We start from the raw sequence: 17,298 nt of genomic DNA on the forward strand, positions 1-17,298 counted from the left end.
TATATAAGAGTACTTTCTAGTTAATATAAAGAGTATATAGAGATATATATTTAGATCGTCTAGTACAAACTCCTAGAATATAAGTAAACAAAATATATAAATATATATACTAGAACTAGTACTAGGGTACAAAAAGTCTATAATAGTATAGTAATAGTATAGTAACAGTATAGTAACAGTATAGTAACAGTATAGTAACGATCCGGTATTATAACGGTATTGTAACGGTATAGTAATAGTATCTAGTATTTACTATTGTCGAGATAGTAAATAGTAGAGAACTATAATACAGAGTCGGTAAGTATAGAGTAAATAATAGTTTTTAGATAGCTCGATAGAAGTAGATACAAAGGAAGAAGAAAAAACATAACCTGCACTCGTAATTTAAACTATGCACTCGTTCCGTCTTGGGATGCGTTTTGAATGCTTAGTCAGGAGTGCGTAGAACCTCAGAACGAGTGCGAGTCAGCGCCGCACGCCTTCCTCGCAACGTTGCAGCTTTCAGTTTCACCTCTCACCAGAGAGTCTCACGACATGATGCCGAAGTGAATTGAAGCACGAATCGAACGGACGGCGAGGTACAGTACATGCCACCACCCACACACTACCTGCTGCTATCCTTGGCGCGTCACACGACTAACCCACTCTCCCCCCTCCCAGCAAAACAAACAACCAAACAAACAAGAAAACGGATCCCGATGATGGAAAAACCAATCACCGAGCTTAAACAGGACGCATGGTGGTCTCTCTCTCTTCTTGCTGAGCTGCACGTAACCGCAAAACTTGCTTTTGCCGAGAAACAAAGCGGAAGACATTGTATAGCTTCACTGCTTTCATCTCACGCTGCGGGTGCGCGGGAAGGAAGAAGACTTCGTGCCCATGACTGAGCCACAGAACAGAAATCCGAGGGAGAAAGATTCTTGCTTTTGCTTTGGCTTGTTTTTTGTCTTGCTTGCTTTCGTTCTTTTCGCCCCCTTCTTTCACATCAACATCAACATCCGCACGCCTCTCCAACGGACTACACAACCCCCTTTTTTTCTTGTCCTCCACTCGTCCCCTTTCTTCGCCATTCTTTCTTTCTTTTCTTTTTTCATGCTGAGCAGAGAACACCCACAGAGACGGAGAAGCTTTGACATCAAATTTTTCCGCAAAAGAACGTGTCAGCAACAAAATGGTGTATCCTATGACCGACAAAAGACTGAATCGAGCACTTTGCGGAGAGAGAGAGAGATGATGGTTTTCCAGACTTGTCCCTTCAGTGGGATGGGAAAGGGGGCCGTTTTTCTTTTCAATCTCGCGTGCGATGAGACTTCAAAACACAAAAATGATAGTTTTCAATCGGAGGGCACCTTGCTCCGTTCTTATGCGGGATTTGTTTGAGTGTCTTTCGACGGTCTGTTTTGATTGGTCTCTGTGAGGACGCATGGGGAATGAAGAAGAAGAAGGAGAAGAGGGGGAGGAGGAGGAGGATGAAGATGAAAGTGTGGTTGTGGGGACTTGGGAGGCGCGCGTATGGGTGTGTGGTGGACTCGATTTTTGTTTTTTGTCTAATGATGATTGAAGCGATGATGAAGATTTTGTCTTCGTTTCATTCCAAGCCAAATATGATGGCAGCCGTTCTGTCATGGAACTGGTTGCTCTTGATGGTACCATACGGAGAGCTAATCTGAAGACAATGCAAAAAACAAAAAAACATCTTGGCGTTCATGTGGTTGGTGTAATCGCGAGCTGCACAGTTTGTTCATAGACAATATGCTCTGGCATGATACTACATTTCTACCACGCTTGCTCGCTTGAGTAGGTACGATTCAAAACAGAACCAAATATCGGTCAGTGTCTTTTTGTTTCCTTTTCTTTTGCCCTCAGAACCTGTCCCTCTGCTTCGCGCGGTACATGGTGAAACCGACATAGCCCCCTACCACGACGAGACCAAAGATCAGGAACTTCATGAAAAACCAGCCCCAACCTCCGCCTTCACTGGCATCGCTCTTCTTTCCCGGGAAGAGCTTGCCGCGATGCTTGTCCCTGTTTGTAAACGTCGACGGGTGCTGTCCCGAGGGCGAGTACAGGTTCTTCGTCTCCACACTGATAATGTCGTGGTTGTCCGACAGCTCTCCCGTCTCCGAGCTGAATCCCAAATATGTCACCGTCGGCAGCTTGACGTCTGGGACCTCAAAGCACGTCGTCCACTCATCCTCCTTCTTGTACATCAAATCCACCTTCAAGCCCTTTTCGAGAAAGTACCGGATCTTCGCCTTGGTGGGGATCTCTGCATTCCGCAGTCCTCTCGCCGAACATCCGGCCAACTCGTTGGGTTTCCCATCCGTCTGCCCATCGTACGTCGTTTGTCCGTCTCCATTCATGGCCATGACATAGGGGAAGACCACGCCAGGTCGGTTGTTTTTGTAGGTATCGAAGAAAATGGCGAGACCTTCAAACTTGTCCTTCATGCCAAACACCGGTCCCATCTCTGCCCGATCTTTCGTGATCCATACGGCCATGCCGTCTCCGAACAGACTTCCTGTACCATGAATTTTGAACTCGAACTCGACCTCCCAATTGTTTGCCGTGAGTGGCACTCGACTGAACAGCCAGCCGGCCTGCGAGGGGTAGTTGCCTGTGAGTCGGATGTATTGGTCTGTGCGGATGACGGTGCTGCCTCCAAAGTCCCACCAGCGCGACTGCATGTCCTCGTCGACGTATGGCTAGCGGCAAAAGTCAGCGGGAGTTTCGTGCAAAAGGTTCGCTATGCGGGTGTGGCCGGCCATACAGCTTGTATGCTGTGCGTCCGTAGGGGTATGGACTTGATGTCGGACTCATCGTCGGGGTTGAGGGCTCCAGTGAAGCCAGTCCATGCTGCCAGCAGTACGGAGGCGACTCGCGTGAAGCTGAGGAGTGCCATTGAGGGAGGAGACGCCGTCTATGGCTGGGCAATCATGCGCGTGCTGTTGCTGTTGCTGTTGCGCTGTTGGTACGTGATGGATGTGCCTGACAGCCTAGCAGCAAGGACAAGCCTGCGGGCGACGCCAGGAAGTGAAGGAGAAAAGGGCGTGTACAGGAGAATACGAGAGGTGAGGCGTGGACATCAACGTGAATGAAATCGGCATTAAGAGAGCGCATTAAAGTGAGTAGAACAGCTGTCGACAGCGGGTCGGAGAGCCATGACTAGGCTAGGGTCTGCCTGACGCCAAGCCCTATCTCGCTCTCTCCCGCTCTCGACTTTGCATGTGAAGGCATCTTTCGCTGGGCATCCCCTTCACTCACTCACTTACTCACTCACTCATGGTAGTCTTCTCCTGAATATTACCGTCCCGCGACCAACATGTCCTCGTGGCTCACAGATATTGCCGGGTCACACAGAGTGCAGCTGGGAGTTACCGCTGTCCTCTCGGGAGTCCTCGCTGCGAGCGCTGTGATCGGCCTGCAAGAGGCCAAAAGACGGTACGATGTACACGACTTAAAAGACACGATTCCGGACTTGAAATCGCCACACCAGGTTGGCAGAGTAGGTGGGGACATCGGAGAGTGACTGCAGGCCGCTAACTGACCACAAGCTAGATTAACCACATCGGAGGCGCCGAGCCAGAACACCACGAGAAGAACAGAGACGATGAGAAAAGTGCAGCGCTCGCACGCAGAGCACGGCTAGGAGACTACGATGAAGCTCTCGTCCTGGAGCAGCTGGCTCGAAACCGCGTCTTCTTGACAGATGCTGGTCTCAAGAGCCTCCGGGAAGCATTCGTGGTTGTTGTTGGATGTGGCGGTGTCGGCTCACACGCTACAGCAGCCCTTGCTCGCTCTGGCTGTGGTAGGCTGCGATTAATCGATTTTGACCAAGTCACCCTTAGCTCGCTCAACCGTCATGCAGTGGCCACTCTTGCTGATGTAGGAACGCCCAAAGTCAAGTGCCTGCAGAGACGGTTGGAGCAAGTCGTACCTTGGACGCACTTCGACTGCAGGAATGAGCTGTTCAGCGAGGCTGTAGCGTCGAAGCAGCTCTCCTCCTGGGAAGATGGTCAAGCGCCGACGTACGTGATTGATGCAATTGACAACATTGATTCGAAGGTGGCCCTACTGCACTACTGCAAGACCCACAGCTTACCCGTCATTTCTTCTATGGGCGCCGGCTGTAAGTCCGATCCGACACGAGTCTTCATTGGAGACATTTCTGTCTCGACAGATGATGCCCTGGCCGGTAGCACCAGGCGGAAGCTTCGCAAGCGTGGCGTCAAAGATGGCATACCTGTGGTCTTCTCATCTGAGAAGACTGGACCGGGCAAGGCTCAGCTACTACCACTCCCAGAGGAAGAGTTTCAGAAGGGTGCTGTGGGCGAGCTAGGCGTGTTGCCTGATTTTCGTGTGCGGATCTTGCCAGTGCTGGGGACTATGCCGGCGGTCTTCGGTCTATGCGTTGCAAACCATGTCATGCTGGAGATCTCGGGCTACCCACACGAATACCTTCCGAACAAATTGCGGGAGAAAATGTATGAGGGCATCATGGGACAACTGCAAGGCTTCGAAGAGAAGGTCGCAAGACATCAAGGACTCGATCCGATCGGGTTACGGCTACCAATCACATCTGATGATGTTGGCTATCTAGTCGAGGAGGTCTTCCATGGTCGGAGTGCAGTCTCTGGCCTTGCTGCTCGGCTGGCACTGGTTCGATGGCGAAGACCAGAGGGAGCCTGGATTGACACGAATACCCCTGGCCAGAAGTCAGACGTGCTCAAGCTGGAGGACTTGGTCTGTATGACTAAGGATGAGGCGACAAAGCATGAGCAACTGGTCATGAAGGAGGGCAAAGATCCCAGCGAAATTTACGCTCCAGCAGTAGTGGAATTGATAGAGAAGCGGCTGGAAGAGGAGCGCCGCATCACGCACCCGTAGTTTCCAGCTTCGACACTGTCTCGGATGCTGATGAAGGTTGGTGAGTCAATTCACTTTAGCGTATTCACTGATCTCTGCGAGTGACGAGCTCAACTAAGATCATCAAGCAGTCCACTTCTCTTCTCCTCCTCACATGCACCGTGCACAAGTACTTGGTAACCATTCGAACTTCATCTTCCGAGCATCTCCCTAGTGTGCCTTTTTCACTTCCGTCTTCCCCGGTCCAGCATATCGATGGCGACACATCGTCGCCACTCCAACACTGCTGCGCACAGCGTCCTTCCTCCTGCGACTTTGAACGCAATATTTGTTATGAGACAATACCTGGAGTAAGTCATGTCCAGGCAAGACGCATTTGTGCATGGAAATACTCACGTTCCTCACAGCGACCTCGAATCGAGAAGATTTGGGGCCACATTTCTCTCGGAGTGACATAGACAAATGCGCTGCAGCAATGTGCGGACCGGACAAGTACGCACGGTATCTGTAGCCGCTGCCACAATAAGTAGCGGTGTACTTGGCGTAGCTCAAGCGAATTGGGAGCCGATTTGCAAGACCTGCGACCAATAGCGACCTACAGGAATCTGCAGAGAGTGTAGCCGTTGCTGAGTAGAGGCAAGGCACGGCAATCGGGCAATCAGTGCTACCACGAGCAGGAGAATCGAGCTCGACTAGCCAGTCTGGATAATGGAAAAGCCTTTACATATACCCTCCAGGAACATTGTCTGCCACTTTCAGTGGTTCGTGCATAGCTCTACTTTGCATTAGCCGCGATGAAGGACAATCTCTCCTTAATGGCAAGCCCGAGTCCTCACTCACGCCAAGTAGTGAACACACTAGACCGGGTTCTTGTAGTATTCACCTCTCTCATTGACAAGCGAAGCAGCAACATTGGGCGACTTTCAGCACATTCAAAAGGGTGATCAAAGACAGCTGACAGATCATCTCCTACGTGTCCCACCAAACACTTCAAAACATGACTTAGGAGGTGGGGTAGATAGAGCCGGAGGAAAAGAACATTCAGCCAAGTATATATGCTCATCAGGTATATGTCTAGGAGAGTTGTCAGTCAACATTTACACATGGAGGATGCCCTAGATAGGTAAGTAGGTAGGTAGGTTATTACTCACCACATTCAGCAACCACATGATTGCCAACACCAATACCACCCGGTTCTTAAGTTTCGTCGGCCACAAGCGTAGCTTAATCGATAGCACTTGCACAGCTACTCGCTGCAACCACGATCGTCTTTGACCAAATTTTTCTCCGTACTCTCTGCCAATTTCAATCTCGTCGAATTCGTCCTCCTCCTCCCATCCGCCGCTACTTCTTGTCGCAGACCCAGCGGCGCCAGCCAACAATCCCATTTCCACCTCATCTTTATTCCCCTCCCCATCGCGACCCCATACTGCTGCTGCTGCTGAAGAAGAAGAAGAAGAAGTAGAACCAGAAGAGCCAGAACCTCCCTCCTCCCTAACAAACCACTCCGCAATCCCGCCCGTCGCATCCCCAACAATTCTACAACCCACCAAATACCCCACCGTCACCACAATCAAATCCCTCCACCGATCCCCCCATACCGTCTCATCACCAGCGCCAGCGGCCCCAAATATCCCCGTCCGCAACACCGCTTGCTGATCACCCGCGAGCCAAATATGATCTTGCAGCACGTACATTTCACCACTGTATCGCCCCAACCAGGCGAAAATGGTGGAGTGGTGAGAGCGTAGCGCGGGGTGTGCGTTGCGTAGGATCGTGAAGGAGAGGATCGGGAGGAAGGTTATGTAGGGTTGCCAGGTGGCGAAGGGGCGTTGGTCGTGCGTGCGGAAGAGGTGGGTGTGTGTGGTGTGGAAGAATAGGGGGAGGGTGAGGAGGGAGAGGAGGATGGCGAGGCGTTTGAGGAGGGGCCACAGGTGGAGGATTAGATTTGTTTTTCCTCTGCTTCTGCTGAGGGATGGGGGGTTTTGGTGGTGGTGGGGTTTCGTGCTGTCGTTGTTGTCGTGAAGAATGCTGATGGATTCTTCTTCTTCTTGTTGTTGTTGAGAAAGAATGTCTTTGAGAAAAATGTAGAGCATCGCGGCTACCATTCCCACATAGACAATATACTGATCCACCTGTACACGGTGATGGAAGAATTCATTCGTGTCGAATTTCATTTTGCAGGTGATGACGAAGAAGCGAACGACAGTTTCGGGGAGATCTTTGGTCGAGAGAAAAGTGTGTACCAACCCGGCGCTGAAGGCGATTTTGAAGAGCAGGAAAAGTGTGCGATGGTTGTACTTTTGGCCGATTGCGAGGGTGGCGTAGACGATGAGGAACCAGAATGTGGAAAGGGGCCTAAATAATATATGTGATCGGATATGATGCACATGGTCAGCCAAATACTCTCTCTCTCTCTCCCTCTCCCAATCCAGGGAATATCTCTCTTTCAACTCACATATAATAATAAAGCAACCAATTCGTCCTCATCACATACGCCAACGTACACGGCAACAAATTCGTGCGAATCAATACATTCACCAGACGTTTCAAGGAGAAATCCCTTTTTTGCAAAAAATACACCGTGTGTCCAAATCCCGTCAAGAATAAGTAGGAAGAGACGCATAAGCGGATGATTTGCCAGAATTCGTCGTACCAAAATGCCATGTTGTAATGGTAGATGATGATGAGGAGTTGCATCCAGCCTTTCCATTCGTCGGTTTGGTCTCGGGGGAGGAATGGGAACGATGGGGAGGGAGGAGGAGGAGGAAGAGGAGGGCTTGCTGCTGATGTTGCTGCTGTCGCTACTCCTGCTGCGGGTGCTGCTGGAAGGGGTCTGCGTGGTGGTGGAGGGCCTTTGCTGCGGCGAATTGATAAAACTCCAATTACTCCTGCGATGATGATCATGCTGAAGAGATTGAATTTATTCAGAGGGAGACGAGTAACTTGCTCAAAGACGTGCGTTCGATCGGCGACGTAGGATATTGCAACGACGGCTGTGAAAGCACTCAAGGCTCGAACCCCTGGACGTGAGGAGTCGGAGAGAATTTCGTATTTGAAGTCTGCGGAGACGATCGCAGGGAGAATAGCGATGGAAAGGACGAGAAAGGTGGTTTGAAGGAGATTTGGGGCTCGCCAACTGCCGCAACATGTCGCCAGGTTGGGAAATGCCCCTGTGTTCGCTCTTCGGGCGTTGCAGCGGAGATTGAGTAAGACGTCTACGCGGCGATGCGAGACTTCGTTTGTAACGAAGACGCCGTTGCTTTGGTAGACATTCTGTCGTTGGCCATTGGTCATTGCTGCAAAGCTCCAGAGGACGTCTAAGGTATTGGTGGTGCTCAATTCTCGGAGACTCTCGTCCAGTTTGTCGTACGGAAGGAGTTTCTTATTCTTCTCGTCATCACTGTCTGATCTGGAGCTCATTGAAGGCTTCTGCGGCGGCGTGAACAAGAGCAAGTCTCCCGGTCCGGACGTATAATCGATCTTCGATCCATGCAAGCTCCGTGACCCAGGACTAATGGCTGTAGATGCGAGGCTTTGGACCGTTGCGATATACTCTTCGGTTCTGTTGTGATCGATGGCATAGTTGGCAGCGCCCACGACCATCAACATCGGACGGTCCTGTGGCGCGTTTCCCTGAGACTCGATTCGACTGAGCAGACTACTCCCATTGAGGTACGGATCGAAAAAGTACCTCAACTGCACATGGTCCTTTTCAAAAACCAGATCCTTTTCTTCGAACGAAGGCCATTTATTCCCAAAGCCCACGCGCTCCGCAAAGGCCCAGTAAGTACCCTGAAGATGGATATCGCCAGCAATGACAATTTCCCGCTTCTTTTTATCAGTGCACGCATCCACATCCGCCCTTCCGTAGTGAGCGGTCGAGCACCCAGGAATGAGCCATTGACGAAGGTCTTCCTTGAACCATTGCCCCGAAGTCACCAGCGCATTGCAACGGTATGGGTCGGAATCTGCAGGCAAAAGAAATTTGAAAATCAGCGAGATCATACGGGAGTCGGGATGTAGAAGTTATGAGGAGTGACCTTACCGAACACGATATGCCGGAGTAGGATTCCTGCTAATAAAACCAGAACCAGAATGAAAGGCACTCCGCTGAGTTTAGATGCAGCGTTGGGCCAGGATTTAAATATGTCAGAAGCTAGAGGCTTCTTGAATGCATATCCGAGCGCCATTTATATATGTATATATACATGTAAACAAACAGAGTAGGGTGTTCATAACAATGCGGGTGGGTGTAGTCGACAAATGGAACACACAAAGGTCAGGTCACATCCTTTTTTTAGTGGCTGCTTCTTCTCAACCTTTTGGACGCCATGGGCTTGGAAGCAGAACTAGTTTATCGAGAGCAACCGATTAGCCGTCTACGCTTCTCAAAGCCTTTGGAGTCCAGTTTGGGGGATAGTTGGTTGGACCCCAAGTTTGTGCGTGTGCCACTTTCGAAGTAATGAAGAATAATCCAGATATCATGCCCCCTAATTTACAAACAATAGCAAGGGGATAAATGGTGAATGTGGAGGGGCGTATATGGCAAGCTTAGAGCTCTAGAAATTCGAAATTCTTTGCAACAGCGGGTGGGCGGACTGGCGCTCTCTCGGTCTTCGTCGGTCACAATGCGCCAGATGGCCTTCATCGTAGGCCGTGCCGCATGGCTGCAAGCAGTGTTTCACTTCCAGTAGACATACATCATCTTGGTAACACGGGGTTATCAATGGTATTGTAGTAGTAGTCGTCATATCCCTCACGTACAAACATACAGTTCTCGCCCGAAAAGAACGAGGAGACGACGCACCGCTTTCTGTTGTTGTAACAAGAGTCTGGTTACATCCACCCTCTTCTCGCGCAACATTGTACACTCGTGGTGGGCAGAGGCCATAGCTGCTCAAATCTTGCAGCGAGGCTGTTTCATCTCTTTGAGTGAACTCTTGGGTGGTCAGCAGAAGAGGCCACCCAGCGCATCTTGTGGAGAAAGTAGGCGCGACGAAAGCGAATAGCTATGCATCAATCTGGACAAGCAGCAACATACATGAGAGATTTCCTTTTCCCCCGAGGGCCGAGGGGTCAACATCCAGTCACAAGAGAAAATGGCGAGCAGTGGCAAAGCTCGCGGAGAGCGATTGGGATTGTTCTAATCACGCTTTTCTTACAAGATGTTGTTGATGCCTTCATATCCAAACGTCGTCATCTTCGTAATCGCCCGTTTTTGGAGCATTCAAATACTTTTCGAACGATCGGCCTCGAAGCGCCGTTGTTGATCCGCCTTCTTTCGAGCTTCTATAAGGATCTGGCTCAAAGGAAACTTGACTGTATCCTTGGATCAGTCGTCGGATATAGCACGATTGCGCAGCCCGCGTCAAATACTTGTTTCGAAAAGTGTTCAGCGAATTGGCAATGATCGTTTCGGCCTGATCAGGATGTTCGAGATAATGTGTCATCTGCGTCTCCAAGTTTGAGAAGTTCCGGTGAACGGGAATGTAATTCTGCCGCGGCCCGTCTGGTTGAAGAAGATGCGAGTACCAGACGATCCAGTTCAAATCGTGAACTACTGGCAAGGAGTTGCACAGCAGAATGAACTCGAGCCTACCAGAGTATGATATGCCTTCCGTGTGCGCAAGTGCGGCATACTTGCACATCTCTGCGGGCTTCATCTTCCTCCTCTTCTTCTCCGCGGTGTCGTCGAGATCTGTCCTCAAAACATCTGCCCACGGCTTTTTCTCAGTCACCTTCAGTAAGGAGCCTCTCACGTCGCGCTGTACCCATTCACTTCCGCGCCACACAAGTTTCTGTATTTTGTCGGAGAATGGTGCGTCGTAGGACATGGCTCTTCTGCGTGCTTCGCGATAGGTGCCGAACCCGCGGTCGTACCAGAAATCGAAGTTGGGCATCAGCCAGAGGCGATCGTGGCGTGGTTCAATTTTGAGCCTGCCGACCATCCATAGGGAATGGTTGTCCAGCTTGCTATAAGGCTGCACCTTGTCCATGAATGCGATCGAAGCTTCAATCGTAGGCAACATCTCGCCGCCGGCTGTCGCGCTGTCGATGGCACGCTGGATCAGCGACATCTGGCCCACCGTACGCTCGTGATAGCGCCAGTTGTCACTGGACTGCCGGTCTTCCAAAATGCGCAATTCATTTCCGTGAATGAGGAATCGAAGGGCTCCATCTTGCTGCCATGATACGTTGACAGTCTCTGGTGTAATCAAGTGGTCCTGGTCCTTCCAATAATTCACCGCCCGATCGACTTCGGCATACAAGTCGGGAAAGTGTGCTGTGCACTCGGCAGCGGTCAGACCATCCAGCTGCTCGATGTCGTCCAGGTCGATTTCCTGGTCCGCTCCATCCGAGGCGAATGAAGATTCTGTCCAGCGGCTGGTCGTCGTGCTCCAACTCCTCTCCCGCAGAAGCACGATGGCAAGGAATGTGGCAGCAAGAAAACACGCAAACCTCCACGGCCGCAGCACCATGGTTGCGTGAACACGGCGTGCTTCCACGATCTGCTCTGCTCTGGGTGCCTCTCAGCGAAGATGGAGTGACAGCATCATCATGTGATTGCGTGGTATCGATGCTGATCTTCTACGTGAAGTGGCGGCGCGGCGCGTACACGGTCATTTGCCCCGCGTTAATCTTGTGAAGGCCGTCCGGTAGTAGTGAAGAGCAATCATCATGGTGTTGATGATTTGAGCCTCGGAGTGCGTTCCCATAGGACGCCATGTCTCTTGTGTTCCCCCTATTCCCCTTGTCTAGACGTTCGTCAGGGTGCGCTGTGCCGTCCGGAGTCCTGGGCGGCCAGACCACTCATCACTGCAGAAAGCGGGACAGGAAAGGAGGGTAACTAACGCCACACGCGCTCGCCGTTTCTCGGTATCTTTTCACAAGCAACAACTTGGAAGCTTAGGAGGGGAGGTAGCAAGGTCAGACTCGACTATTGATGGCAAATAGTCGTGGACACAGGGATCTCGGACTAGTGTCCGCTAAGCGAAGCCATTAGCCTTACTTCTATCTGGACTACGCTCGAATAGTTCTACGCACCTCATCGCTTTCATATGTCAAGCCACATTTCTGCACCGCGGTAGACTACTCGCGGTATGCTCCGTATCTGTTGAACAGTCAACACCCTCGATGAGGCCGGCAGTTCCGCTCAGATGGGCTCCGTAGCCTCTGTGGCTTGAATTACATTATCGATCGTGCGAATTGCTTCGCGTCTTCCGGAGCCGCAAACCTTACAGGAGGTGCAAGAGCAGCATGGAGAGGCAGAGGAGCATTTGTAGATTGTGTGTAGATGGCACACTCACTCTAGGGCGATAGCTGCTCGCAGTTTCACGCTAGCCTCAGTTTTCTGATGATCCTCTGCTGATCCAACTTGGAGACTCTCATCTTGCGATACTGTCGCCCGAGACGTCCTTTCTATACACATTGTCAATATGAGCGAAAAAATGGCTTTTGCGCACAGTGTGCCACCGTCTGTCACATGGAGGGATGCTCGAGGCAGTCGAAGGGTATGGTTGACTGCCCTGGCAGCTCTTCTGGTTCTGGGGACCCTATATTCATTCTCCAGCCATCCGATTCCCTCTATGCACGCTTCGGACGCCCTTCTGGACACCGTGATGAACGAGACCCTTGGAGTAAGTGAGACATCATCCCCACCACGATTGTTTCTGAACTCATCTGATGACTGAGCCAAACAGTTCCAAAAGATATTCGTCATCAACATGCATACGCAAAGAGATCGCCAGGACCGGATGCTACTGGCTGCGAAACTGTCGGGGATCAAGGTGGAATTCATCGATGCAGTCACCACAGATCAAGTGGACGAGAACTTTCGTAATATTGTTCCACCTGCGGACAAGGGCTTTGATGCCAAAAAGCTAAAGGACAAAGCATACGCGAGTTGGCGGTCGCATGTGAATGCTATCAAAGCAATCGTGGAGCAAGACTTGGGCTCAGCTTTGATCTTGGAGGACGATGCCGACTGGGACGTGCGCTTGAAGACTCAGTTACGGGACTGGGCTATTGCGACGCGGCAGCTGGTGCAGCCTCGCATGGGAACTACGGACCAGTATCTGGATCCCACCTACTCCAGAGCGAACTACACCAAGTACAATGAGCCCATTCAGAAAGGATTGAACTACACAGAATGGGACATCCAGAGTCCTCCTGGCCAGATTGTACCGCCGACCGACTGCGCCTATGGCGATCTGAGTCGCTGGGATGTGCTCTGGGCGGGACATTGCGGTCAGCGGCTTGCCATGCCCGGTTCTGAATGTCTCAAGACCCCTCTCGGTCGAGTCGCCATGTTCGACGACGAAACAGCGGTATCAACGCAACACTTTGCCAATTACTGGTCCGGCAGCGACTACAAGAACACGTACAAGAACCATACCCGCCTCACGTCTTGGTCTTGCGCCCAGGTGTGTAATACCGCCTACGCCATTTCCAACCAAGGTGCCAAGAGGCTCTTCTACGACTATTCCATGAAGAGATTCGATGGTATGGCGGATGCCATGCTGCGGCAAATCTGCGATGGCACTCATACGTTTGATTTGAGGACGTGCTTGAGCGTCACTCCGCCACTGTTTAATCAGTACGCCAGAAAGGGTTCTTACTTCGACATTACCCCCAACATTCGATGGAGCACGTTGAAGAATATCCCTCAACTCACAGAAGGATCGACGAATTTCATTGAGTCGTGGCCTGATAATTCGACCAAGCGCGGTCATTGAGTAGGCTCTCCTCATATAGATACCTATATATGTATTGACTTATTAGCGGGATACATTTCCAGATCACGGACAACGTGAGGTTTTTTGCCACTTTACTCGTGCCAGGTTTCTGCAGCAGCGACGGGCTTTGTTCATGTGGTATAGTATCTCAATTGATTGCAGAAACCATTTGCATTCTTCCCTCGCTGTCCTGATACGCATATCACGTGATCTGGATGTAAGGTATTCACTCTGAGGATTTCGGGCGCGAAACACCTCTGCGCGCTTATAGCGGATAGCATGGATAGTTCCTGCGAGCTGCTTGATGAGGTGCTCATGGATGGGAGCCTGAGTCGCCAAAAAGATTGCTGCTGGCAGCATAGAATGACAATTCTGAGAATAATGATGCCAGCGCACAGAGTCGCAGGCGCATAGTAGAAGGTGACTCTGGCATGGGGGCATCATCGCGCTCTCCAATGCGCGTCATTCATCCCATGGTGCGCGCGCGCGACATGCTGAAGGTTTCGCGTTTCGTGGGTGGACTGAGACAAAGGCCCGCGAACGATGGGAATTCCCAATTCCAAGAGGTGAGGTCAGACTGTATCAAGACTTTTGCAGTCGACACTCTCCGGTCTCATGTCCGTCCGCAAGCTTTCTCTCGACATCACATCATCATACCGCCGACTAGTTCTACTCTCATGGCGCCCCTGAAGCAACACCATCTGCATGCATAGCGTGGCGTCGCGTGGCGTCGCGCGCCGCGTTTGATTCGAGCCGACATGCAGCGCATCGCACCGCTCTTCAGGAACAGCGCCCACCGAACAAGGCCTCGCGCTACCGCCCGGGCCCGATAGCAGACGAGATGAGTCGACGACATCCCCGAGTCCCAACCAGACGAGACAGCATGGCCGCCCGGACCACAGCGCGCGAGGACGGGGACGAGGGATCGAGGATGAGGTGAAGGACCATGAGTCTACGACAACGCTCCCCAGGGCGGAAGCGGGGCCGCCTCAGAACCAGATCGCCCTCTGTCAGACATGCTCTGCGGCTGGCAAGTCAGTTCAGTGATGCCGCGAGAAGATCAGTTCAGTGTTCCATACACTGGCTGCTATGCTGTGACTGCCGCAGATCATCAACTCTTGTCTCGGCGCGTCAACCATGGCGCTCACCCACGCGCGTGCCAGGCTGCTGATGGCGCGAGCAATTCTTCTGCCGCCACAACGAACGGCAATTGGAGCGGTACAGGAAATGAACGAATCTCAGGAACAGACTACTCTAGCCCGGTAGTGATGGTGGTGGTGATGGTGATGAGCTTGCAGCGCGCTGCACGCCTTCAGCCTCGCGATGTGGCTACGTGGCTAGAGCTGCAGGCTGCGCTCCCGGTCCTGCACGGACTCATAGCCCATCCCGTCTTTGGGCACGGCTCGTTCGTTTGGTCTGCATTTCTCGTTGTAGGAGTCAGCACTGCAAACTTTCGGTGTCGGGACTACCGAGCCATTGGAATTCCAGTCCCGGCGTGTCTCGGTCGTTGTGTTGCCGGTCTCACAGGAGTGACTGCAACGCGCCCTTGACGGCAGTCTTGTGCTACTAAAAAAACATCACTGGAAGTTTTCACGCTCGAGCAAACATTGCTGAAGGAGTCAGGACCTCATCGATAGCATGGCCACAAACGATGCATCAGATGCCGCGATGGCAGAGAAGCACCTGCTTGAGATGCAAAACCTCCTACAACAGAAACACTCATTCCAAGGTGATGAACCCTATGAGAAGAACGCCTCCACCGCGCTTGGCGGTGTCAAGTCATTGCGCTCCCGACTATGGTGGCCCAAGAGAGCCTCTCCTGCGGGACCTGTGAAAGAAAGGCCCAGCAGTCCTGCGAAGGAGCGTTTACGACGAACAGCATATCTCGATGGCCTACGTGGAGTCGCAGCACTACTGGTCTATTCTCTGCATCATCAGAACTGGGCTCGTGCGAATGTGGTCGAGAGAGGCATCCTCGAAAATGCCTATGGCTGGGAGAGGCACTATTACTTTGCAACTTTGCCAGGGTTTCGCGTCTTCTTCTCGGGCGGTCACACCGCGGTCGCCATCTTCTTCGTCATCTCCGGATATGTGCTGTCTGTAAAGCCATTGGGCATGATCATGGGCGGACCGAGTGAAGCAGCGAGCCTGTCCAGGAACGTGGGTTCTGCACTGTTTCGTCGCTGGATTCGACTCTACATTCCCGTATTAGCAACGACATTCATATTCATGACATGTTGGCATCTGTTTGGAATCCAATCAAGCCACCCTATGGCGCTCAAACCCGAGAAGACCTATATGGACGAACTGTGGAGGTTCTATTGCGACTTCAAAAATTTCAGCTTCATCTTCTCGGAAAACACGAACCACTACAACGACCACACCTGGTCTATCGCAATGGAATTTCGAGGCTCGATCGTGGTCTACACCTCTCTACTTGCACTTGCTGAATGCGCAACAAACATGAGACTCCTGTGTGAAGCAGGCCTGGTTTACTACTTCCTGTATATTGTGGATGGATGGTACTGCGCACTCTTCATGGTGGGCGTGTTTCTGTGCGATCTGGACCTGCTACTACTATCGGATCAGGCTCCAAAGATGTTTCGACGGAATATCGGCAAGTGGTTCTGGTGGCTATTGTTCATCATCGCCTTGTATCTGGCCGGTGTGCCATCAGCCAGTAACGAAATCCGTGACCTCAAGACAGAACCTGGCTGGTATTACCTCGCCTACCTGAAGCCGCAGGCCATGTGGGATTTCCGCTGGTTCTTCCGTTTCTGGGCTGCGACATTCGCTATGATTTCCATTCCGCGTCTGCCAGTCAAGAAATTCTTCGAGACTGCATTCTGCCAATACCTTGGCAAGGTCTCATTTGCGCTCTATCTGGTACATGGTCCGATACTTTGGACAGTTGGAGACAGGATATATGCAGCAACAGGTCGACCACAAGAGAGCTCGTTCGCCATGGCACCCAACTGGATCAATCTTTTCCAGTTTCCGAGCTGGGGACCGTTCTGTCTGGAGACGAATTACCTGGCAGCCCATCTGATACTATTGCCACTCACTCTGGGAGTCGCTGAGCTTGTGACAAACCTTATTGATGAACCCAGCGTCAATTTGGCGCAATTGGCGTTCACAACAGCTACTCGGAGGCCCAGAGCATCTTCCGAGTGGCGCACAGCAAGTCAAAGAATCAAGTGATGGATAATGACGCCTCGCGGGGAATGTTATGTTAGCAAAGCAAATGTAATCGATGAACCACTTTCCAACAAACGTGATCTGCTCAGCACCGTTGAATTCATGCTCTGTACAGAGGAGAATGGTAACGCTCAAAGCGCGCATTCAGCCGAGCAAACGAAGCCTCCAATGTAATCATTCTGCGCTGAACGTGATCCGAGCATTATGAGACTCATGGCTCGTACAGAACAAGGCAGCGCAAGAAGCACACAAGCGAGCCAACATTGTGATCACCGATCAGCCCACGGGATGCTGTTGATTATTGTCGAGGTGGCTTGTGATGCACGGCCAGATGGTTTCAAGCCGGGGCTCAGCATCATGTCGAGTCGAGCGCCCCTAGATACGTATCTCAACGCAAAGAGAGTGCAGACGAACTGCGGGATGATCATGATAGGATGGACGGCTCAGCACTGCATCGTAGTAGCTACAGTAGCGTCCTGAGATGCAAACGGCAAGC

At 51.6% G+C, this 17,298-nt stretch overlaps 6 protein-coding genes across 6 annotated transcripts; 3 read left to right on the forward strand and 3 right to left on the reverse strand.

Moving 5' to 3' along the window:
- Positions 1-1,055: 1,055 nt before the first annotated feature.
- On the reverse strand, positions 1,056-3,104 carry SEPMUDRAFT_148741 (Lectin_leg-like-domain-containing protein). Its single transcript, XM_016905121.1, has 2 exons — positions 2,771-3,104; positions 1,056-2,705 (listed from the first exon to the last, which is right to left on the reverse strand). Exons 1-2 carry the CDS (start codon positions 2,900-2,902, stop codon positions 1,863-1,865), a joined length of 975 nt encoding a protein of 324 aa, XP_016761578.1. The 5' UTR covers positions 2,903-3,104; the 3' UTR covers positions 1,056-1,862.
- Positions 3,105-3,254: 150 nt separating this feature from the next.
- SEPMUDRAFT_148742 (uncharacterized protein) lies at positions 3,255-5,590 on the forward strand. The gene is made up of 4 exons (XM_016905122.1): positions 3,255-3,505; positions 3,559-4,927; positions 4,998-5,216; positions 5,274-5,590. The coding sequence occupies exons 1-2, from the start codon at positions 3,323-3,325 to the stop codon at positions 4,885-4,887; spliced, it is 1,512 nt and encodes a 503-aa protein (XP_016761579.1). The 5' UTR covers positions 3,255-3,322; the 3' UTR covers positions 4,888-4,927; positions 4,998-5,216; positions 5,274-5,590.
- A 373-nt stretch (positions 5,591-5,963) lies between these two features.
- Positions 5,964-9,283, reverse strand: SEPMUDRAFT_163170 (Cas1p-domain-containing protein; the record flags this gene model as incomplete). Its single annotated transcript, XM_016908035.1, has 5 exons — positions 8,915-9,283; positions 7,325-8,837; positions 6,209-7,224; positions 6,018-6,160; positions 5,964-5,981 (listed from the first exon to the last, which is right to left on the reverse strand). The coding sequence occupies exons 1-5, from the start codon at positions 9,057-9,059 to the stop codon at positions 5,964-5,966; spliced, it is 2,835 nt and encodes a 944-aa protein (XP_016761580.1). The 5' UTR covers positions 9,060-9,283.
- Positions 9,284-9,586: 303 nt separating this feature from the next.
- SEPMUDRAFT_148744 (uncharacterized protein) lies at positions 9,587-11,620 on the reverse strand. The gene has a single exon (XM_016905123.1). The coding sequence runs from the start codon at positions 11,346-11,348 to the stop codon at positions 10,050-10,052; it is 1,299 nt and encodes a 432-aa protein (XP_016761581.1). The 5' UTR covers positions 11,349-11,620; the 3' UTR covers positions 9,587-10,049.
- A 600-nt stretch (positions 11,621-12,220) lies between these two features.
- SEPMUDRAFT_148745 (glycosyltransferase family 25 protein) lies at positions 12,221-13,671 on the forward strand. Its single transcript, XM_016905124.1, has 2 exons — positions 12,221-12,506; positions 12,570-13,671. The coding sequence occupies exons 1-2, from the start codon at positions 12,306-12,308 to the stop codon at positions 13,602-13,604; spliced, it is 1,236 nt and encodes a 411-aa protein (XP_016761582.1). The 5' UTR covers positions 12,221-12,305; the 3' UTR covers positions 13,605-13,671.
- Positions 13,672-14,417: 746 nt separating this feature from the next.
- Positions 14,418-16,879, forward strand: SEPMUDRAFT_148746 (uncharacterized protein). Its single transcript, XM_016905125.1, has one exon. It carries the CDS (start codon positions 15,243-15,245, stop codon positions 16,803-16,805), a length of 1,563 nt encoding a protein of 520 aa, XP_016761583.1. The 5' UTR covers positions 14,418-15,242; the 3' UTR covers positions 16,806-16,879.
- The last annotated feature ends 419 nt before the right edge of the window (positions 16,880-17,298 follow it).

Source organism: Sphaerulina musiva (genome assembly GCF_000320565.1).
Source record: "Sphaerulina musiva SO2202 unplaced genomic scaffold SEPMUscaffold_4, whole genome shotgun sequence".
Taxonomy (NCBI): Eukaryota; Fungi; Ascomycota; class Dothideomycetes; order Mycosphaerellales; family Mycosphaerellaceae; genus Sphaerulina; species Sphaerulina musiva.

What these genes read in the sequence shown, in the direction of transcription:
- SEPMUDRAFT_148741 (XM_016905121.1), bottom strand. Translation starts at nt 2,902, where the DNA reads ATGGCACTCCTCAGCTTCACGCGAGTCGCCTCCGTACTGCTGGCAGCA. An exon ending in GGACGCACAGCATACAAGCT is followed by an intron (nt 2,706 to 2,770) that starts GTATGGCCGGCC and finishes TTTTGCCGCTAG; the next exon opens with CCATACGTCGACGAGGACAT.
- SEPMUDRAFT_148742 (XM_016905122.1), top strand. Translation starts at nt 3,323, where the DNA reads ATGTCCTCGTGGCTCACAGATATTGCCGGGTCACACAGAGTGCAGCTG. An exon ending in CGCCACACCAGGTTGGCAGA is followed by an intron (nt 3,506 to 3,558) that starts GTAGGTGGGGAC and finishes ACCACAAGCTAG; the next exon opens with ATTAACCACATCGGAGGCGC.
- SEPMUDRAFT_148744 (XM_016905123.1), bottom strand. Translation starts at nt 11,348, where the DNA reads ATGGTGCTGCGGCCGTGGAGGTTTGCGTGTTTTCTTGCTGCCACATTC.
- SEPMUDRAFT_148745 (XM_016905124.1), top strand. Translation starts at nt 12,306, where the DNA reads ATGAGCGAAAAAATGGCTTTTGCGCACAGTGTGCCACCGTCTGTCACA. An exon ending in TGATGAACGAGACCCTTGGA is followed by an intron (nt 12,507 to 12,569) that starts GTAAGTGAGACA and finishes TGAGCCAAACAG; the next exon opens with TTCCAAAAGATATTCGTCAT.
- SEPMUDRAFT_148746 (XM_016905125.1), top strand. Translation starts at nt 15,243, where the DNA reads ATGGCCACAAACGATGCATCAGATGCCGCGATGGCAGAGAAGCACCTG.